The sequence below is a fragment of the Caretta caretta genome, chromosome 7 (genome assembly GCF_965140235.1).
Source record: "Caretta caretta isolate rCarCar2 chromosome 7, rCarCar1.hap1, whole genome shotgun sequence".
Taxonomy (NCBI): Eukaryota; Metazoa; Chordata; order Testudines; family Cheloniidae; genus Caretta; species Caretta caretta.
In genome coordinates, this window is record NC_134212.1 from 14,803,872 (window position 1) to 14,827,486 (window position 23,615).

General features: G+C 43.9%; 1 protein-coding gene across 6 annotated transcripts in view; it reads right to left on the minus strand.

Moving 5' to 3' along the window:
- CRBN (cereblon) overlaps positions 1–23,145 on the minus strand; it is a 55,360-nt gene extending 32,215 nt beyond the window's left edge. For 2 of the 6 annotated variants that reach the window (XM_048858832.2, XM_048858835.2), the window contains exons 1-5: positions 22,988–23,145; positions 13,736–13,845; positions 11,895–12,097; positions 10,155–10,304; positions 147–309 (exon numbers count right to left, since the gene is read on the minus strand). In XM_048858832.2, the coding sequence (XP_048714789.1) occupies positions 147–309; positions 10,155–10,304; positions 11,895–12,097; positions 13,736–13,845; positions 22,988–23,054 (693 nt within the window). In that variant the 5' untranslated portion in view covers positions 23,055–23,145. Of the gene's footprint in view, positions 1–146; positions 310–10,154; positions 10,305–11,894; positions 12,098–13,735; positions 13,846–15,936; positions 16,057–22,987 lie in introns of those variants that run through there. The other 4 variants (XM_075130273.1, XM_048858831.2, XM_075130275.1 and 1 more) reach the window with 4 other exon arrangements.
- Between the last annotated feature and the right edge of the window lie 470 nt (positions 23,146–23,615).

Sequence of the window (23,615 nt, forward strand, 5' to 3'; positions counted from 1 at the left end):
AACAACCCACACAATCTGCAGCAACAGCAGAAGGTTGACATATAGGGTCCCAGTTTGTGCATTTTTCTTTAAAGACACACAGATAGAACTTATTGATTTTTGAAATGCCATCAAAAATAAAATTAAAAAAACAATTAGTTTCTGACCTTTTGATATTTCTGCCACCATTGATGTATATGTTGGTCCTGCCACGCTGTGGGTTTGGAAGAAGGAATTATGTGGCATCTGTTCAGGGATTCCAGCTGTACTGCTGACATAGTTGAAGGCAGCACTCGCTCAGGAAGGATTTGTACTTTAGCCTGCTGGATTCTGATAAAGAAAAAAAATTATATATAAAAAATTTAGAAGAGCAACAGTTTAGATTCCACCGCCTATGTAAATATGTGCAGAAGAACCAACCTCGATGAAGCAATGTAAATCTTCAAACATGAAGCCATCTCATTAGATTTTTAAAGTTACTTAAGTCTCACTTGTACAAATTGAACTATTGTTGTGACTACATAGCATAGAATTTATGTATAGTAACTCCTCACTTAACATTGTAGTTATGTTCCTGAAAAATGCAACTTTAAGTGAAATGATATTAAATGAATCCAATTTTTCCATAAGATTTAATATAAATGCGGGAGGGGGTTTAGGTTCCAAGGAAATTTTTGGGGGGCAGACAAAAGGCATTATATATATACTGTACTGTACTGTGGTTGGGATGTGCCTCTGGCTTACCCCACACAGGCACAGCCCACTGCAGGCAAGGACGCTAGGAAGCACTTTGCACACCAGCAGCTTCCCCCCAGAAGAACAGGCGCCAACTTTTTAAGGGCACAGTTTATGTATCAGAATTGTGATCAGAACTGAAGTCAGTTTGGAAGTAGAGTCACAGCAGAACATTCTACCATCTCAGCATTATATTTTTAGTTTTTTGTCTTCAAGTTAATTTTGGTATTAAAATAACTGTCAGATAATACATATCAAACTCTCAGAAAGGAAGTTTAGCTGAAAAGCAGTTTCCTTTCTTTAAACCCTAAACGTTATGTGATTAGCTAGAGTTCAAAATCAGCAGAAATAGGATACAGATGGTAATCATCTTTTAGTACCCCACTTATACACTAGAATCATGGAAGGTTAGGGTTGGAAGGGACCTCAGGAGATCATCTAGTCCAACCCCCCTGCTTGAAGCAGGACCAATCCCCAATTTTTGCCCCAGATCCCTAAATGGCCCCCTCAAGGATTGAACTCACAACCCTGGGTTTAGCAGGCCAATGCTCAAACCACTGAGCTATCCCTCCCCCCAGGTCACCTACTCCCCACAAAGGCCACTGTACTTTAAAAAAAACAAAAACCAAACCACCTACCAGGAGTACTGTTTAGTAGGAAAGTATTTTATATGTTCTGTTCTCTTAACAGTATAACGCACCAAGAATGCTAAAATACTAACATGAATTTGTCAGCTTGAAAGTGCGATTCCACATGTTGTTTCAATTCAACAACAACAACAAAAAAAAGCATCAGACTTAGATTTCTGCTTCTTTTTCTGGTATATTTAATGAGTACTTTCCCATCGCATATTTTTAGAAGTGCTGCCTTGACCCACAAATGCAGATCATATTGTAAAGTAAAAAGAAAAGGAGTACTTGTGGCACCTTAGAGACTAACCAATTTATTTGAGCATGAGCTTTCGTGAGCTACAGCTCACGAAAGCTCATGCTCAAATAAATTGGTTAGTCTCTAAGGTGCCACAAGTACTCCTTTTCTTTTTGCGAATACAGACTAACACGGCTGTTACTCTGAAACCTGTCATATTGTAAAGTGATATTTTAATATTTACTGAAGATAAAGAATAGGATGAAAGTGAGTAATAAAAAATAAAAAAAGAATGGCACCCTTTAGTTTTTGATAGTCACTTCATGTGACTTAAATACAGTAATAAAAAGGTTTTAAAAGGTTCAACATAAATATACGTAGGTAACCGTTGATTTTTAACTGTGGTTCAAAGGTCACACTAGGGAAGTTGAATACAGCACACTGGAGTTATTAGCTATGTTGGAGTTACATCTATGTTGTACAAGCTGTAAATGCAGGCAACAGTTTCAAATATGAGAATGCCTCCCGAACCATGCAATAAAGCTGAACATATGTTGGAGCCGATATTACAAGATCTGAAGCACTCCAATAAATTTAATCTTTAAAAAGTTAAACAATATCTTGTTTTTCAATAATTTTTCAACCCTACCTTGAGTTAATTCTAAAAACCTAAAAAACAAGTTCCTTAAGATTTCACATTTTCTTGATTAATATTTTGCTGTGTGATAATGAACTTTCTAAATCACTTGTAGAATGTAATTGCCATCGTAAAATATTCTAGCAGCAGAATAAAACAGCTGTATCTTTGCCACCTCCAGATATTCAATTTTCATAACAGATGTGGTTGCTACCTTTGTTAACTATGTACTGCCATCTTGTGTTCAAACAATAACTTTCTTGTTTCAAAACTGAAATGATCAGTGACAGAAGCAAAAAAATTAGATGGTTAGGGACAGCAGAGCAGTACTGGCCTTTGTAAATGGCAACACATTATTTAATCTTTTACTTAATGTTACTGTAAAGTAACAGAATGACTAGTTAATCAGATTGCTCAGTTAGCTGATATTCTAATGCCTCATTTTAAAAAGAATGTTGCTGTGCTGAACAATGAATGCAAACATTTATGTTGTTCCTTTTAAGTGGGTGGACAGGAAATCTCATCTCTAAATATAATTTTTTTAATGAAAATATTATTTGTATTTTGCTACCACGCACAGTCCTCAGTAGGGACTGTGCAGCACTCTGTACAAATATACAACAAAATACACTCTCTAACCCAGAGTGGTTACATTTTAAATAGAGACAAGCTCCAACAAGGTGTAGAACATAACTGGAGACATAAGTGCTGGAACTAGCGATGTGGGGGTGCTACTGCTACACCCTCTGGCTTGAAGTGGTCTCCACTGTACACAGGGTTTACAGTTTGGTTCAATGGCTCTCAGCGCCCCTACTATACAAATTGTTCCAGCATCCCTGATAGGAGAAGAAATACATGGGTTACAGCAGGTGGAATACGGACGTTGCATATATTCTCAACTGAGTGTACAATTTAGAAGTGTCTAATTTTTTTTTTTTAAAAAATAAGCAGACAAGAGGTCTTAGCCAACCTAGCCAATATCATTACGCAGTTTACCATAGGCATCATAATAGAGGACAGAGAACTTCCTTGCAAATTGATTAGGGAATAGTGTTTAATGCATAATGGACAGCATGGAAGAAGGTGAGAAGTGATTGTGGGAGAAATGACAAGCTGGTAAAGGCTGACATGATTGGTGGAGTGAAGGAGATGGATCACAAAGCAGTGAGATAAGGTAAGAAATGGATTAAGTTCTGGGAAAGCTAAACTGAACTGGTGAAGTAAAGGAACAGAAGTTAGTGTTTGATGCAATGGAGAAGGAGGCGCCAACGGAGTAATTTCACACTGAATGCCCAGAAATGAGACTCCGATGCAGAGGGGATGCAGGGTGGGTCGTGAAATAGAGTCTGCATCACGTCTGTAAGATCCACAGTTACAACAAATACCTGTTTCTTCTTTGAGTAGATGCAGCTGTGTATTCCAATTAGGTGACAACAAGCAGAAGTGTCATGCCCCCAGCTGCAGCAGGCAGGGCTCAGAGTCTACCTAAACTCAGACCTCACTACCAAAGCTTGCATCCGCTGTGAAATATGAGGTTATGGGGTAATGGTTCATGAACGAATGCATCAATGATCACATTGCACCCTTGCATATGTCCAATATGGAAATGTCACTGAGGAACGCTATGGACATTGCTTGAATCCTCATAGGATGAGCTCCCACCCACTGAGGAGACGTATGCCATCTTGATGCAGGATGTTATCCATTTGGAGATAGTCTGCAAAGATACTGCTTGAACCCTCATGTGGTCTGCATATGACACAAATTAATGATGCAAAGCAGGAAATGGTTTAGTCCTGTCCAGATAAAAGGCTAAACATTGCCTGACATCTAAGGTATGGAGACACTGCTCCTCTGGAGCTGAATGCAGTTTAGGAAAAAAAAACCCAAAAAACAACAAAAACAAAAAACAGGTAAATATACTGACTAGCTCAAATGAAACTGAGAAACCATTTTAGACAAAAGAATTGGGTGTGGTCATAAAGTCACCTTGTCTTTGGAGAATTGTGCATAAAAAGGATCTTCCATTGGAGCCTGCAACTTACACAGTCTCCTTTGTGGATTTTATTGCTACCAGAAAAGTCATTTTCTGACACAAGAGTGGAAAGGGACAAGATGCTAGGGGCTCGAAAGAAGGACCCATCAGACCTGTTAGGACTGTGTTTAGGTCCCACAGGGGAACACGCTCTTGGATGAGAGGATGTAGACAAAGGATCCCTTTTAAGAATCTTGTTCCCATGGCATTGGAGAGGACTGATCTTCCCTGAACAGGGAGATGAAATGCCAATATCACTGCCTAATGCACTTTCAGCCAGGCACCTCCATCCCGATTGCAAGATGGGCACCAATCCTAGTACCCATAATGCTCCATCAACTGCCCTCAATGCAGGTCAGACGCTGGAGAGAGGGAGGATGATGACCCCGACTCAGATGCAGAGGAGCCTGCAGATCCCAGAGATAAGGATGAACGGAGACCAGAGGCAGTGAGTACCCCCCTGTCTGACTCATCCGTCACCCAGAACGAAGCGATGCTGCCAACGGAAGTGGTACTATTAGTATCAAGCATACCGGTGTCGGTCCCGAAGTGAACAGTGGTACCACAGTGTCTGACAGCACCGACATGGAGGGTGGTGAAAGTCACCATGGTAGCATTTGTGGTGCCAACTTAAGCGGTACCAAGGCCCCCTGTACCGATACCTGTACTGGCCCTGCTTCCACAACCTGTGGAAGGGGAACACTGGGGTGCGGTGCTTACAGCGGCTCATTCAATCTCCAGGGCTATTGTTGACACGGCCCTGACAGAGTCCTGGACCAAAAGGCAGAGGAGGTATGTAGGAGGCAGAGAGGAGATTCACCACCGAGGTGGAACAGTTGATACTAGCATCTCCCTCATCAGCACTGGACTCAATGGACACCTGGAGGCCAGAAACAGAGTCAACTGGCATTGATCACTGAGCAGTGGAGATATGTCTGCAGGTTTTGCATCTGTTGTTCTGGCAGGGTCTGAGGCCGCTTTGAGTTACTGTGTCCTGCTCTGTGGGGAGCTTGCTTCTGTTGATGAGCTTAGAGAAGCTGAGGATTGTTTGAAGGCCAGAAATGGAAGTCCAGGAATGATTCCTTTCAGGATGGGGTTCCCATCAAGTATGGGTTGTAACTGTTTGATGATACCCTGTATGGTATGGGTTCCAGTGTCTGGTGGTAGGTGACACCTAGGGGTGTGCGGTCAGAGAGGGTTTTATTTCTGTATTCAAGCAGGTTCTCTCAGGGTATTTGGGTGGGCCGTTCTACGATGCAATCTACTTCTCTGGTGGAGTGTCCTTTGGTGAGGGCGGTTTTAGTGTGTTAAGGTGCATGTCCCGGACTTTCTCCTCTGAGCATAATCTGTGGTATCTGAATGCCTGGCTGTAGATAACAGATTTCCTGGTGTGTTTGGGGTGGATCTATGATGGTAGGTGTGGTGATCCACGGGTTTCTTGTATCTGGTTGGTTGTAGGGTTCCATTGTTAAAGCTGACTGTGGTGTCCAGGAAGTTGATGCTAGTGTGGGAGTGTTCCAGAGAGAATTTAATGGACAGTAGTGGTTGTTAAAGTTGTGGTGGAAATCTATGCGAGAGTTTAAGCCATGTGTCCCTAACTTAAAGCACAGCTATTGTTTAAAAAAAGATCACTATAAATATAGCACCTTCTTACTCAACCAATCTGAGCCCTGTGAACATGCCAAATAATATGGGCTTACTTTAATGCTAAAAACAACTTTTTACTACTTTTCACTCATGTTGGCTGTGTTGGCTCTGCACTGCTATCGGAGTGAAACAAAACCGATCAGTAAATTCTAAATGGAGAATGCTTGTTTTTGATAAAGGTATATTAGCCAACGTGCCAGAGATGTGATTTTGCAGAGTTACTGGCCAGAAAAACAACCCCACCATTTCAAAAATCATATGTCTGAGAATTTTAAATTCTCAATTAGAACGGTTAGCACAAAATTTTAAAAACATTTAAAATGCAAATGAGAAAAAGCAAAAATTATTAGAAAAAGTATGTAGATACATAAGAAACAACATTAAATCAACATTAAGGTTGCAAAGTCAAGCACTCAAAAGTTAGGAAATGCCAGAATGAAGGTTGCCTGTGCAATTTTAATTTTTCTTGTGAGTATGTGATACAGTCTTTAATTACATGATCACATACAGTGGAGTAGCATCTTAAGCGGGGGTTAGGTTCTAAAGTCAGTGTGCAAGGCGAAAATCACGTATAGTCAAAATTACCCTTGAAAATCTCTTAAATCGCCCATAAAGTACAGTATACTGTACATGGTTTTGTGTATACAACCTGTACAGTAATATGTATAAATGTATAATGTATACAGTAATGTACCGTGTATAATAAAGAGTACATATGCAAAATATAATTTTACAATACTGTATTTTTAATTACAAGGGGTAATTACAAGGGGGTTGTCAGGGCTTGATGTCGATCCAGGAGACGGAGAGCTTGGGTGATGGAGAGCAAGTTGTAGATGAAATGGTTGGCTCTGGTTCAGCTCGAGAAGTTGATTGCGTAGGCTCATCTGCTGCCGGTTGTTTTTCCTTGAAAACCATGGTGATCGGCAACTGTTGCTGTTGTCTCTTGAGATGCTCCAACATTTCTTGATACCGTCTCAAATTGTCCGTAATATGACGTGTGATTTTGAGGCTTCGTTCCATAGAGGGATCGTATTCAGAAATTAAATCATTCAAATGTTTCGCTGCTTGGCACACTTCAGCAAATTTTTGAAGATTCCAACTTGCTGGCTCTTCCTGTTCATCATCATCATCTTCTGTAGATGATTTTATCAGTTCCTCTAACTCTTCGTTAGTCAATATTTCTCTATGGCTCTCAATTAATTCTTCAATTTCTTCCTCAAGGATGTCGACGAAGCGATCACCACCAACTTGCCTGGCCCCCTGAACAATGCATTTCACTTCTTTGTCAATGGTCGGGAAACCCTTAAAATCATTCACACATTCTTTCCATAGGTTTCGCCAACATGCATTGACTGTTTCAGGCTTGATTGCATCCATTACCTGTTTATTAAAAGTGATGCAATCGGCAATGTTGAAGGACTTCCAACACTCTCACATTAAGATTGTGATCAGCATCCATTGCGCTACATATCCGTGAGAACATAAGCCTCGTGTACGTGGCCTTGAAACGGCGAATCATGCCTTGGTCGAGAGGTTGGAGGATGGAGGTAGTATTGGGCGGGAGAAGGACTACTTCAACGTCATTATGCACAAACCGGAGCGCCGCAGGGTGGCCAGGAGCACTGTCTATGATCAACAACACTTTAAAGTCAAGTCCTTTCTCTTCGAGGTACCGCTTGACTTCTGGAATGAAACACTTGTGGAACCAATCCAGAAATAATGCTGCCGTCACCCAAGCCTTTTTATTTGATTGCCAGAACACAGGCAGGAGATTTTTGTTCTTGCCTTGTAGGGCACGGGGATTTGCAGCCCTGTAGAGCAAGCCTGGCTTTATTAAATGCCCAGCTGCAGTGCCACAAAACAACACAGTCACACGGCGTTTAGCTGCTTTGAAGCCAGGGGCTTGTCTTTCTGATTTCGAAATGTAAGTACGGTTGGGCATTTTTTTCCAGAAGAGCCCAGTCTCGTCAGCATTAAAAACTTGTTCCAAAAGATAGCCCTTTTCTTCTATGATTTTCTTTAATTGTGTGGGGTAGACTTTTGCTGCCTCTTCATTGGCAGATGCAGCTTCACCAGTAGCCTGCACATTTTTGAGGTTGAAGCGGTTCCTAAAACTGTTAAGCCAACCTTGGCTGGCTTTTAATTCCTTCTCATCAGAAGGCTGTCCCTCTTCGGCGGGAAGTTTGAACAGCGCATAGGAGCTAAAGAGCCTTTTCTCACAACGTGTTGCCATCGATAGGCACACGTTTACGGTTCATGTCCTCCAGCCATAAGTTTAATGCCTTTTCAGTCTTCACTGAAGTCTTATCACGTACCTGGCTCGTCACCTTAGCAGTTATTGGAGCACTTTTTGCCATGGCTTGACAAAGTCTCTCTCTCGAATCTTGATGGCACGGATGCTAGATTCGTTGCAGCCATATTTACACACCACATCGGAGACCGACATACTGTCTCTCAATAAGTCCAACACAGCCAGTTTTTCCTCCAGTGTTGGAGCAGATCACTGTTTCTTCGGTTGAGCACCAGATGAAGTAGTTGGCTTGCATTTAGAGGCCATGTTGTACGAAAAATACATAGAGTATCTTTAAACATGAAAATCACACTCAGTGCAGCAAGATGCTCACACTACGAGAGGCACGCAGGAACTGAGACTGACTGAGGGAACAGCAGATTCACGTCTCCCATCTCACGCTCACTCCGGGGCATACGCTCATTGAGTGAAATGGTGGGCGAAACTGCCCGCACTATTTACAAGTATCTTGTTATTTTTCTTTTTTTTTTGCCGAGTGCGTATAGTTGAATTAGCGTTAAGTTAAATGCACATATGATGCGACTCACCTGTAGTACTCTTTCCACAGGACCTCTGCCTAATTCAGTGCACAGGATGGATGTGCTCACTTATTGAGCAGCTATTCAACATTTTATTTTCTCCTCACTGTTCAACGAGTAGCCCCAAGCCTTATTTATTGCACACTAATTCCTCCCTGCTCTGAAGACAGAATTAAACTTCCTCATTGGCTTTTCTATGGTGTTCATCATTATAGTGTCTAAGTGCTTCGTAAACATTAATGAATCTATTTCCTCAATACCTGTGTGAGATGAAGGCATATCATCATCAACATTTTACAGATAGAGAAACTGAGACACAGAGATTAAGGTCAACAGTATCCACTAATTTTTGGGTACCCCATTTGAGATGCCTCGGACCTGATTTTTTTTTTTCCTGAGTATTTACCATTATATAGCACTTCATATGTTCAAAGCATGGGCCCCTATTAACATCAGTTGTAGCTAAGAGTTATTAGCACCTTCTGCAAATCAGACCCCAGAAACTTAGTCAGGAGGACAATGAGGAACTCACAATTAGTAACCAAGTTTGATTTAAGTGACTTGAGTAACATCACACAAACTCTGTCAGAGGCAGGGATAGAAACCAATTCTCCAGGGCAACACTCAGCTGACTTAATCATGATATCATTCTTTTTCTTCCTGAAATCCCCTGCCTCATTCACTATAAACCTTCAAACATCTGCCACAAAGCAGAGGTGCTACAGGCAATAGTCTCCTTCACTATACAACCCTGATTCACCTCAACGCAGGCCCATTCTCTGCATTGAAAAAGGCAGGGGTCCTCTGGAAGAAATAGTCTATAATGACATTATCACATACTATTTTGTAACATATGTGCACAATGGAGATATGTGCAGAGATGGAATTTAGCTGCTACAATCTAAGAAATTGCTACTGAACAAGTGAGAACTGCGATTTTGCAAGGGCTCATAATTTGACCAAATCTGTTTTCATGGGGATGGCAAAAAGCACATTCCTGACACAAAGGCCATGCCCTTGGCCAAATTTCAAGTCCTTGTTCCAAAGCAGCGGTGGGTAAATCTTTTAAAAGAAGAAGTTGCCAAAAAATGTTAACACAGCAAATCAATATAATTTTCCTTAGCCTCATTTCAGAAAATGGATGAATCATTTTGTGGTAAACATTTTGTAAAGTTCTAGTCTACTGAAAACAGGGTCTTATAACAGGCAGCGTCAGGCAACCTTAAAAATAAAGCCTGATCCATAATGACTGATCAGTTCAGTGACCCTTAGAGGCATGATTCCCCAGCACTACAGTTAAAAGTTTTGCATTGGGAAGAGCAAATTTTCTTCAGAGTCATATTTTACCAACCAATTATAAAAAGTGCTGGAAATCACTAGTTTTGCTGAACACAGACATGCATATATTATCTACTTTCTTACCCATCTGACTGAGTTCTTATTTCAAGCACCTTGAACCTCTGTCTTCCTACTGCTTTCACTTTGACTGTTTCAATTCCAAACTCCTGTTCTTCTCGGTAGGCATATATTTCAGCTGTTGTTCCAAAATGTGCTTCCCTTTCACGTATATTGCTAAAAAAGAGCATAAGATACACATTACCTACCATACAGGTTACAGTGTTCACTCAACTTAACCCTCACACTTCCATTTTTCACTCATTCATCACTTTCTGAAAAAGTCTCCTTTACGGCTGAAATTATCCATGCTTTGTCTTAGCCTAAAGTTGTTTTGTTTGGTCTTAACTTTGAGGAGGAAAATATCTTTCAACTATCTGAATTATTACAAAGGGGAAGCAATATTTGTTTTCATTTGAAAAAATAAAGTCTGTTTTTGTTAACTGTATATTTACCAATGATTCAAAAATTACTTAGCAAAAACTCCTTCAGACTCAGCACACAGCTGATCTGTGAGAATGATTCCTCCATGACATAATGGTAAGAAAACAAACAATTTTGTGTTTAAATTTTTGCTAATGAACATACTAACAAATTCTTAAGACTGTATGGTTCTGAAAATAGCTTCTCTTGCCCCCAGTATGATCTAGTAACATCTCTAGTGGATTGGGGGGAAAACCTGCACATTCTTAACCAGTCTGGGCAATCTCTAGGCAGGGATACCACACGGTGGAAGAGAAAGAAGGACTTGATTCTGAAGTGAGGAACCTTGGTTAACACTCCCAAGATCTGACCAAGATGGCTGGAGTTGGAGAAGACATTTAGATATTGAGGGGCTGCAGTGGCTTCTCCCCACATCAGCTACTGCACAGAAAGCAAACCATACTTCTACTCCTTTCTACTCCCTTGTGGAACATCTCTTTGGCTGGTGCAGGTGGGGGTGAAAGAGGGAAGGAAGGAGGAGTGATTGCAATTTGACTGTTTTAACTAGGTCTCATGGGGACTCCCTCAGCTCTCAAATGGAGGTGGGGCAAAAGGCAAGGAGAGCATGTCTTCAGAGTACACCCTATGACAGGGGAAGGGGGAAACAAGGGAGAAACTGATGAGGAGCCAGTTAGGAGTGAGGGGGAAAAAAAGACAAGGGACAGCTAAAAACCAAAGCAGTGAGAAAAGCCTGACATCTTGGCAGTCACAGTAAGCTTCTTTCTCTTTTACACACCCACACCCACCCACCTATACAGTAGCTCCAATATCTCCTCATTTGTCGTAGCTCTATTTGAATCATGTGTCTAAGTATGTTACATATAAGTTATGCAGTACTTAATTTGGGGAAAAGAGAATCAGAAATACATTCTTTTGATTACACAGGCAAAACACACTTTTAAATAAAGAAAGTTCTAGAAAATAAGCAGCTAACCTCTGGTTTGTGTCCTTATGTTCCAGACCCTGAGACTTTTTATTTTAAGCAAAGAGGGCACTGCATTCAAACATCTAATGAAATCAATAAAACAGTCACATAAAAACCCCCCAAAATGTATTTCGCCCCCTATTTCAAAGGGGATTATGTTTGTGATGATGTCATGAAACAAACTAATTAAATCTTTACATAATTAGGCAAACTTGGTTTTCTAACACACAACTCTATAAGCCATTAAAGCATGTAATATATTGCAGAAGTGTTTCAGCCATCTGTTTTTAATATTCTGCCCAAAGAAATCAGTGATAAAACATAAGCTTCACAGTATCAGTAACTACTGAGTATTTTACCTGTATGCAAGAACAGCAAAGGTTCTGTCTTTCTGAATTAAATTCCGCACCATGCTAACCTCTTGAGGGCGAAAAAGCTGAAGAGGCAAGGTTTGTCCAGGAATCAACATCACCACCACATGGGGCAACACTGGAATCACTTGACAGCTGTCGTCATCATGCACCGTTCTCCCGTGAAACTCTTCCATATCAGAACCCAAATACTGTAAAGCAAAAAATAAATATTACAGCATATTACTTTTGAGAGCTATAAGAAGTTATGGTACTTAGTAGGTATAAAGCAAGACCAAATGTCTTGCCTGAGGAGATGACAACATAATAGTATTTGCAAAGTTTCTAAAAATATTGAACAATGCAGGAATAAAGATTATGAAAAAACTGGTTCTAATGTACTAATACAGGGGGTCTTTGTGGACTGCATCTTAATATTAATAGGGCACCTTCCCTCACACTCACAATCATGTATACCCATCTTACATTTGAGATCATGGAACATTACTGTGGCAACTATACCAATTGCTTAAATGGCAAAGTAATATTAGGAAAATATATAATGATTTACCAGGTAGAAATGAGCAAGAGAACCACTGCCAAATGATCAGTCAGTTCCTTGCAGCTCATCAGCAAGCACTCCATAAGGAGCTTCTGGCCTGCAAACTGCACTTAATTTACAAAAACGCCCATGGATTTAGTAACATGCTAAGACAAGTGGAAAGGATAGGAATAATATATGTAAACCATGTTAGCTGCTATGATTTTAAACTTCATGTAGCACCTAATGTAGACCTGGTTTAATACCTTTAAAGACTTCGCTGGTTTTCGTCAACCCCAGACTACTGACATCCACAATCAGTTAGTATGTTTTAAAGGTATTAAACACAGTCAGCACCAAGATGCTAAGTAACATTTAAAATCAGTTGGCTAACATGTTTCTTTTTTAAAAGCACCTTTTTCCTTAGTCTAGACAAGGCCTAAAGGGTAGTTAGGGACTATTCATGGTAGTAAAGCCCTACACTCAGTAATTAACATTTACATGATCAAGTACCTATAAAGGACAACAGTGCAGGAATCCTGTAACATTTTAACGTCAAAGGAATATTTTACAGGTTGTTCTGCTGGCCTTACAATAAACATAATTTTGCATTTTGCTGTCTAGAGATGATGCCCATTCAAGTTTGTGAAAACTTGAGTTTTTACTGTGTTTGATTTTTTTTAAAATGCCTGGCCCTTTTTAGCATGTAAAAAAACTTTGAACTATACTTAAACTGAAAATTTTTCAATTAGTTCTGCGACTCTGATATACTTTTGCTGGATGTGTAAAGTCTGTTATTTTCAGACAGAACTGGCACACCAGAAGCTACAGCTGTGAACACTTACTCTTACTGGTTTGTCAAAATGCCTCAACCTTACTCTGGAAGACCCACTTATACGTGAGAAGGTGGTGGCTTCAAGTAGCCATTCGATTCTATGCTGAAAATAAGAGCGACAACTGCGGCCTTTCATAATTCTTAGGATATAATCCCTGATCCACTAAGTATATGATGGAGATCACCAACTGGAACTGTGCTAAATTAAATACCCACCATTTGTTTCTTCTAGAAGTTCAAGTTAGTCATATGTACCTCCGGCCTCTATTCCATTACTACCAGAACTAAAAGGAGGGATTTCTAGGATAATATTTGAAAGAATAATCTATGTAACCTGACAACACTAGGAATGCCACTGCATCTATTCAGAGCCTTTATTTAAATCCAAGCCTGTACACTTACATACAACTGGATCAAAACCTCTTCACAAGGATGCTTAAGATGCTGTGGAAGGCACACAGAAAAACCACATACCATATGTGATGTTGGCAGACTGGTGTCAAAATTAATATTTGGCTTTTCAGCTTCTTTACTATCTTGATCTTCAACTTCCATTTCAAGGTCATCATCTTCCTCACTCTCTGCTAGCAAGCAGGAAACAGAACGTCAAGAAGAAACATCATCCAACAAGTGTTAAGCTGCCTCGAAAACTCAAAGCATTAGGAAAAAGAGGATACATAGCATCCCTTGAATAATCCATCCGTAGGCAAATAGTCTTCATATTTATAAATTGGTGGAAAACAAATGTGTTTTACTTTTATGGGAAACTATTTTCCTGCTGTTGCACAGAATCACATTTTCACAGAAACAGTCAAGTGCTGGTAACATGTTTTCGAGGTGCCAAACAGAAAAAGGCACAGCAATTATTACGTGAACCAATATTATCATCAAAGATGTCCAACTATAATACAAAGTAGTACTTTACCTTAATTCCAAATTTTTACTCTCATTATGTAAGGAAATGAATTGAGGGGACCTACAAAACTAGGCTATTTTATTACATTTACAGTATTTTGAAATGTAGACAATTGCACAATAGAAGTTAGTAGTAGTATCTACACAAAATGAGTTAAAAGAAATATCAAGTACTACACCCATTTGAAGCCCTCAGACAATATTTCTGGCCAAGTTTTTTTTTGTTGTTAACCTCTCTCGTCATTGTGTGAAACACCCACACAAATCAGCAAGCAAAACTAAAGTTACTATGAAGGGAAGCAATTAACCTGATTCTTTAGAAATTGCTGTCAAATATAACAGTAAATAACATGTAAAACTGGAGGAAAGTAGTAATCTCTTGCATTACAGTAATTATAAGATGTTACTTCGAAAATATTTTCAGACAAAAGTGTGACTTTTAAGTTTGCAATGTCCTTTTTAATCCTTCACTTTCATAATTTATATGCAGTAAATACATCTCCTATATAAGAAAAGTATTTAGTGATTCGGTGCTCAGAATAGCTACTTCACTTACATAGAAAACGTGTTTAAAAATTTAAATATTTTTCTACTGTATTAAATGTAAGAGCCTACAGTGGAGAAAATCAAAGTAATAAATAACTGCCAACTAGTGATCACTCTAGGCATGACCACTTACTACATAATGGCTACTTTTCAGAGGAACAGCCGTGTTAGTCTGTATTCGCAAAAAGAAAAGGAGTACTTGTGGCACCTTAGAGACTAACCAATTAGTCTGTAGCTCACGAAAGCTCATGCTCAAATAAATTGGTTAGTCTCTAAGGTGCCACAAGTACTCCTTTTCTTTTTATAATGGCTACTGTTAGTTTATATCCATATAGTGCAATGAGCTAATTACACAACACTTCTCTTTTAGTTGCATGACACTCAGACTTTTTCTTCAGAAGAAATGAAAATGACCTTTACATGATATAGTCATGCCTAGCTTTCATGTAAACGTTCTAAAATAGATTTGCAGGATTCTAGCAATAAATGATGAGTAGTGAATTGATTGTAATGGTGCTGAAATACATCACTCAGATCTTGAAACACAACACTGTATAACACAAAGGACCTAATATAAGGGTTATGACATATTTCTTGCTCAGCTTTCTTCTTTATAATTGATATGTTCTTTAAAACAAACAAAGAAAACAAAACCAAGTAACAAATACAAACCACAAATATTGACAAAGATCAGCAACTGCATCTTATTTCGAAATCACAATAAGAGGTCAGACTTATAAAAGCAAGGTGTCTCAGGATGAACAATTCTATTCTCAGCAATGGAACTGTAGGCTACATAAACCTTCCCTTACCAAGACTCTATTTGTTTTCAAAACTAGAGGTAAAGGGGCACAATTGGAAAGAAACCAACAGCCTTTCCAGGACTCTCATGATGCATGACACCCTGTATGTCTTTTAAGATGTGTGTCTGTAAAAGATCTTAACATAAGGTAAATATTGAACAGATTGCAAAACACTGAACATGGCATTTCTCAAATTCTCCTCTTCAGCCATCACAAGTGAATGCCACAGATGCAAGCTTTTCCAAGTGCTTGGTTGATAGTTTTCTATATGTTCCACTGGACAATTACTACTCCTGGGGGAAATCTGCGCTACTGCATGTGTGCATAATTAATGAACCACGCATACTTTTAATTTTTTATGCAGAAAAAAGCTTCTGCCGAAATTTTGCTGCAGTTCCGCCTGTTGCTTACCACAAGGCACTGGGGCACAAGAACAGCAGCAGCTCCCAGCAGAAAATAACTTCCACAGTTCTGCCTTTTGCCCACCTGAGGTCGCTGTGGCGACAGATCACAGCAGCAGCTCCCAGCCAGCTAGAGAAGAGAAAGAGCCTGCCTTCTTTACAGCACCGGTCAGGCCAGGTCAGGAGACAGGGGCTATGGGGAGACTGACAACATGGGGTGCTGGGGAGGGATCAGACAGGGGCTTATAAGGGCTGGTGGGGGAGGACAGACTGCAGCAGGGGCTGAATGGGAGTGGAGGCGCAGGGCCACATGGTGACGGGAGGGGGTGCAGAGCTACATAGGTATAGAGGGTGGCTGAGTGGGGGCACAGAGACACATAGGGACAGGGAAAGGGTGCAGGGCCACATGGGGATGGGGAGTGGGTGTCTGAGTGGGGGTGGAGGGACACATGTGGACAGGGGATGTAAGGACATCTGGGGGTGCAGGAACACATGGGGCAAATGTGCCTGACTGAATGGGAGAGGCTAGGGGTCAACCAGGGTCTGCATGGGGGAAGCTCCCTACAATCCCGCCCCTCCACCCCCAAAATCCTGTTCCATACCTTTCCCACCCATACCCAAAAACCCTCCAAATTCACACCCAGGCTCTTTCCCAGCAATTTACTTCCCTCTCCCTCAGCTCCTCCATTACCCTTGATTCCACCAAGCCTTTGCACTGCTTCTGAGGGGTGCGGGAAATACAGTTCTGTATTGTAGTTTAAATTAATTATTACTCTGAGTTCTGTGTTAATATGCCTAGTAAGGAATCTATTGGTCAAAAAACATTTCCTGAATCTTTTTTTGTTGTCTGTATTGTTACAGACATACTCACTGGCAGGTATTTTGAAATAAATAACCAAAAATAATTGAAACTGGTCTGACTATATTGCATTATTTTGACAAATAAAATATGCATAATTTTAAAACATTGTGTGCAAAATTTTCATTTTTTTTGGTGCAGAATTCCTCCAAGAGTAAATTACATTTGAAAATGTTGTGCTAGATATATTTTACATAACTTTCCACATAGGAGGACATGATCTGATTTGTCTGTGTTATGAACCTTGCACATATCACATTTCTCCCTCTCATATGAATATTTTAACATGCTGGCTCAATTCTAGGTGCAGAATGCATACTAATAGGAAATGACCAGGTCTGATAATCCCCTAATCTCATTTCCTATATTTAACTATATTTTGGAGCTCTAAACACTTTGAACAATAACTGGGAAGATGTCTAACACATTTAATTTCTACTTAGAGTTGTCTCCCACTGTCTCCAGGGAGAAGTCTTGTATATATTATAAAATCAATTGTATTCAAGTCAGCAATAGGCCCACCTTTTTTAAAACTTCATACCCAAAAGATTTTTGCTAGTTGATGCCTTCCATCTAAAGATGATATTCTGGTTTAAATGAACTCTCATTCAGTTATATCACTAAGTAATGGGTTTTTGTGGTTTTTTTTTTAATTATAAAAGAGGCAGGGAGAAAAGGAGGAGATGCTTTGTTTGTTTGAAACAGAGACTAGAAAGCAACATTTGTAGATTAAAAATCAGTTGTGCCCTGCAAAGTTTTGCATAGCATTGCCAAAATACATATCAACTGCAGTGTGCTGGCCGAACAAGCCTGGAAGCCTGTGAGGAATGATGATTCATTTTACTGCAGTAGCACAATGTGAACATTGAAAGAGCATCAGTGTCTTTATTTTTCTACAAAATTTTATCACAAAAAAATGAGAGGGAAGGCAGAAAGAGCACATCTTGCCTTCTCTTACCTAAAAGAAACTATTTAATTTTTCAGTTGAAAGTAAAACGTGACCTTGGCATAGTTTTAATACACTAAAAGCCAGGGCAAGCACCCAAGATAACATTCAAACCATATGAGAGACCTTACAGTTACTTGGTAGAAGGCAGATCACCAGCCTAGGTACTCAAACGTATCTCATCAATCACAAATATTAATGAATTTACTCTCAATGCCTTTGTGAGGTAAGAAAGTACCTCATTTTATAGCTGGGAAAAGGAAGTACAGGGAAAAGATTAAGGCAGGCATTTTCAAAGGAGTCTAAGGGAGTAAGACACCCCACTCACTGAATTTAAATGACAATTAAGCACCTAATTCTCTGGGCTTATCCACAATAGGAAATTTACTATTATAACTATATCAGTCTGGCTCCCCATGTGGAATGCCTTTCTCTAGATTAATATATACCACTTCCAAATCAACATAAACTAACATGGTGAAAGGTTTCAGAGTAGCAGCCATGTTAGTCTGTATCCACAAAAAGAAAGGGAGTACTTGTGGCACCTTAGAGACTAACCAATTTATTTGAGCATAAGCTCATGAGCTACAGCTCACTTCATTGGATGCATGCAGTGGGGAGATTTATATACACAGAGAACATGAAACAATGGGTGTTACCATACACACTGTAACACGAGTGATCAGGTAAGGTCCAGCAGGAGAACGGGGGGGGGGGGGGGGGGAAGAGGGAGAAGACACACCTTTTGTAGTGATAATCAAGGTGGGCCATTTCCAGCAGTTGACAAGAATGTTGACTAAAACGTCTCCAACGCATCATCAAGGATCTACAACCGATCCTGAAGGACGACCCATCACTCTCACAGATCTTGGGAGACAGGTCAGTCCTTGCTTACAGACAGCCCCACAACTTGAAGCAAGTACTCACCAGCAACCACATAACAGAACCCCTAACCCAGGAACCTATCCTTGCAACAAAGCCCGTTGCCAACTGTGTCCACATATCTATTCTGGGGACACCATCATAGGGCCTAATCACATCAGCCACACTATCAGAGGCTCGTTCACCTGCACATCCACCAATGTGATATATGCCATCACGTGCCAGCAATGCCCCTCTGCCTTGTACATTGGTCAAACTGGACAGTCTCTATGTAAAAGAATGGACACAAATCAGATGTCAAGAATTATAACATTCAAAAACCAGTTGGAGAACACTTCAATCTCTTCGGTCACTCGATTACAGACCTAAAAGTTGCAATTCTTCAACAAAAAAACTTCAAAAACAGACTCCAATGGGAGACAGCTGAATTGGAATTAATTTGCAAACTGGAAATTTGCAAATTTAACTTAGGCTTGAATAGAGACTGGGAGTGGATGGGTCATTACACAAAGTAAAACTATTTCCACATGTTTACTGTGCCCCCCACCCCCCCACTGCTCCTCAGATGTTCTTGTCAACTGCTGGAACTGGCCCACCTTGATTATCACTACAAAAGGTCCCCCCCCACTCTCCTGCTGGTAATAGCTCACCTTAAGTGATCACTTTCGTTACAGTGTGTATGGTAACACCCATTGTTTCATGTTCTCGGTGTATATAAATCTCCCCACTGTATTTTCCACTGAATGCATCCGATGAAATGAGCTGTAGCTCACGAAAGCTTATGCTCAAATAAATTTGTTAGTCTCTGAGGTGCCACAAGTACTCCTTTTCTTTTAACATGGTGAAAGGCATTCATTCCAAAATGTGTGTCCTCACATGGTGCCACAAGTACTCCTTTTCTTCTCACATGGGGAGTTATAGCAGTATAATTATAGTGGTTTCCTTATGTTCGCAAATTACCCCATGTAGACAAGCCCTTAGGCTGCTTTAAAATTCCTATCTTGAGTGGTCAAGGTCACACAGGAAGTCTGTAGCAGGAGGAGGAATTGACTCTCCAGTTTTGGGCCCCACACTACAAGAAGGATGTGGAAAAATTGGAAAGAGTCCAGCAGAGGGCAAGAAAAATGATTAGGGGACTGGAACACATGACTTATGAGGAGAGGCTGAGGGAACTGGGGATGTTTAGTCTACGGAAGAGAAGAATGAGGGGGGATTTGATAGCTGTTTTCAACTACCTGAAAGGTGGTTCCAAAGAGGATGGCTCTAGATTGTTCTCAGTGGTAGCAGATGACAGAACAAGGAGTAATGGTCTCAAGTTGCAGTGGGGGAGATTTAGGTTGATATTAGGAAAAACTTTTTCACTAGGATAGTGGTGAAACACTGGAATGCGTTACTTAGGGAGGTGGTGGAATCTCCTTCCTTAGAAGTTTTTAAGGTCAGGCTTGACAAAGCCCTGGCTGGGATGATTTAGTTGGGGATCGGTCCTGCTTTGAGCAGGGGGTTGGACTTGATGACCTCCTGAGGTCCCTTCCAACCCTGATATTCTATGATTCTATGATGACTCTAGATCTCTTGAGTTCAGTGCTTTAACCACAGACCATCCCAGCTTCCCTGCTTATTAGTGGGATTTACAGTGTTCAAACTGAAAGTTTCTTCTTGGACTTCAAACTAATACAGTAACTCTTGAGCTATTGATAAAGGTACTTGCAGTTCTCCTTGAATCAGTGCTCAGCACCTCTGTAAATCATACCTATGATTTACATAAATCATACATTGAATATCCGATTCTCCTTTTACGTGGGTATGGACTTGATCTAAAAGATAAAGTTTCCATTCCTAACTTCTAACACACATTCAATATTTAATTATTTTGCCCTTCTGTGCTGCCTGGCTGATGTTTAACTTCTGCACAGTCCCTGCTGTAAGCAAGCCAATACTAAACAAGTACATGACATATGAAGGCTTAAAGATTGCAGCTTCATTTGTAAAACATTGTTTCCTCTGCATATCTTACTCCCTGCTTAAATACTGATTGCAACTACCTGAGCAGCAATTAAAAAAAAATAATCAGAGAACGCCTCCCATTTCTGTCTAAGCTTCCCCAATACACACAAACAGAAGTGAAAACAGTAGTAGATGCTGCCACTGCTCCTTCTTCTGCTCAAGAGCAGCCCTCTGCTAGGGCTATTCTCCTGGAGGCAGATTCAGAGCACCGCTGAAAGCAGGAGGGATGGCAGTACATAAGCATTCATAAACACCACATCCTAACACAGCCTGTCTTCCTTCCCTGCCTCCATACCTCACCCTCCACCAAAGAACCTGTTCTCTCCCACTTTCCCCTAATCTGATCATGCCTGGTCCCCCACTGAAAAACACCTCTTTTAATATCATGTCCCTCGATTAATTATTAAAAAGAAAAGGAGTACTTGTGGCACCTTAGAGACTAACAAATTTATTTGAGTGATGAAGTGAGCTGTAGCTCACGAAAGCCTATGCTCAAATAAATTTGTTAGTCTCTAAGGTGCCACAAGTACTCCTTTTCTTTTTGCGAATACATACTAACACGGCTGCTACTCTGAAACCTGTCATTAATTATTATTATTATTTGTATACTATCCTGAGCCCAATACACAGCAATCCCTCCTCCACTGCCTAAGTCCTCAGGTTCCCTTCCTAGTTCTCCCTCCTCTGCTCCCGGAGTCCAAGACCCTTCCCTAGATCTCTCACTTGCTTCCCCACCATACCAGTGCCGTAGTATTCCACTACCTAGCCCCGCTCCCTATTCCACAATGTTGTCCCAGGCTTCTGGACCTTGGTGGCATTTCCAGAGGCCCAAAACAAACAGTACCCCACTTTATTCTTCCCCTCCCTGCGCCAGTCTCCTGCCCCCGGCTCCTCATTGCAGCTCCATACCCCGCCATGCCACAGACTCCTGCCCCCTCACCATATTCCTCTTTCCCCCTGTGCCACAGGCTCCTGACACCCCCCCACAAGCCCCTGCCCCCCATTGCAGCCCCCTGCTCCCTCATGCCACAGGCCCCTACCCCCCATCACAGCCTCATGCCACAGTTCCCTGCCCCGCATCCCACGGGGCCCTGCCCTCCCCTGCAGCCCCTTGCTCCCCCAATCCCACGGGGCCCTGCCCTCCCCCGTAGCCCCTCGCGCTCCCCCAATCCCACGGGGCCCTGCCCCCCGCCGCAGCCCCTCGCGGTCCCCCAATCCCACGGGGCCCTGCCCCCCGCCGCAGCCCCTCGCGGTCCCCCAATCCCACGGGGCCCTGCCCTCCCCCGCAGCCCCTCGCTCCCCCCATCCCACGGGGCCCTGCCCCCCGCCGCAGCCCCTCGCGCCACCCATCCCACGGGGCCCTGCCCCCCGCCGCAGCCCCTCGCGCCCCCCCATCCCACGGGGCCCTGCCCCCCGCCGCAGCCCCTCGCTCCCCCCCATCCCACGGGGCCCCGGCTCCCCCGCAGCCCCTCGCGCCCCCCATCCCACGGGGCCCTGCCCCCGCCGCAGCCCCTCGTGCCCCCCATCCCACGGGGCCCTGCCCCCCGCCGCAGCCCCTCGCGCCCCCCCATCCCACGGGGCCCCGGCCCCCCCGCAGCCCCTCGCGCTCCCCCCATCCCACGGGGCCCTGCCCCCCGCCGCAGCCCCTCGCACCCCCCATCCCACGGGGCCCTGCCCCCCGCCACAGCCCCTCGCGCCCCCCATCCCACGGGGCCCTGCCCCCCGCCGCAGCCCCTCGCGCCCCCCATCCCACGGGGCCCCGGCCCCCCCGCCGCAGCCCCTCGCGCCCCGCATCCCACGGGGCCCTGCCCCCCGCCGCAGCCCCTCGCGCCCCCCATCCCACGGGGCCCTGCCCCCCGCCGCAGCCCCTCGCGCCCCCCCATCCCACGGGGCCCTGCCCCCCCCCGCAGCCCCTCGCGCCCCCCATCCCACGGGGCCCTGCCCCCCGCCGCAGCCCCTCGCACCCCCCATCCCACGGGGCCCCGGCCCCCCCGCATCCCCTCGCGCCCCCCATCCCACGGGGCCCTGCCCCCGCCGCAGCCCCTCGCGCCCCCCATCCCACGGGGCCCTGCCCCCCGCCGCAGCCCCTCGCGCCCCCCCCATCCCACGGGGCCCTGCCCCCCCCCGCAGCCCCTCGCGCCCCCCATCCCACGGGGCCCTGCCCCCCGCCGCAGCCCCTCGCACCCCCCATCCCACGGGGCCCCGGCCCCCCCGCATCCCCTCGCGCCCCCCATCCCACGGGGCCCTGCCCCTTGCCCCTCGCGCCCCCCTCCAGCCGAGCTCCTCTTCTCCACCCCCCTCGCCCAGCCCGCCCTCGCTCTCCCCCCGCGCAGGGAGCCGGCCCGGGGCGGCGGCGGCAGCGGCCACTACCGGGTAGGAGCTGCAGGTGATTCCCCATGTTGTTGTCGGGCTCTCCGCCTCCTTCCTCGGCGGCCATCGCTGTTTACCCGCAGAGGAGCCTGGGACGCCGCCGGGGAATCTCTCCGACCCGCCGCCGCGCCACAGCGACCCCTAGCGCCCAGCGGGGCGGGAGCCGCCGGCCGGGCCGCCCCGCGCCGGGGCCCTTCCTGCGCTGCCGGCGGCGGCGGGGTTAAAACGGGTCCGGCGCCAGGATCCCGCTCAGAGCGCCTGGCCGCCCGGGCCCCTTCGCGGCAGCCGGGCCGGGGAGGACCATGCCGCCTGCCCGGGCGCGCTGCAGGCAGCAAACAGCAGCAGCCCCGCGCAGGGGGAAGCTGCTCTCTCCCGCCAGGGCTGCAGGTTCCCGGGGACCCCCCCACGCCGCCCGGACTTGGGAAGAGAGACGGACGGAGCTTTTGGCATCAGCTGGTTCCTAGAGCTTCCACGACGGAGATTCTCTCCTCTGTGCTGAGGGGTTATTTGCTTCAACCGCAGCCAGCCCTTCCCCTCGGTCTCGTTATCGTGGCTTCACTCCATCTGCTGCCTTCCCTCGCCCCCTTACTCCCCCCCACCTCCTTCAGTGTCCCTCTTCCTTGCTTTG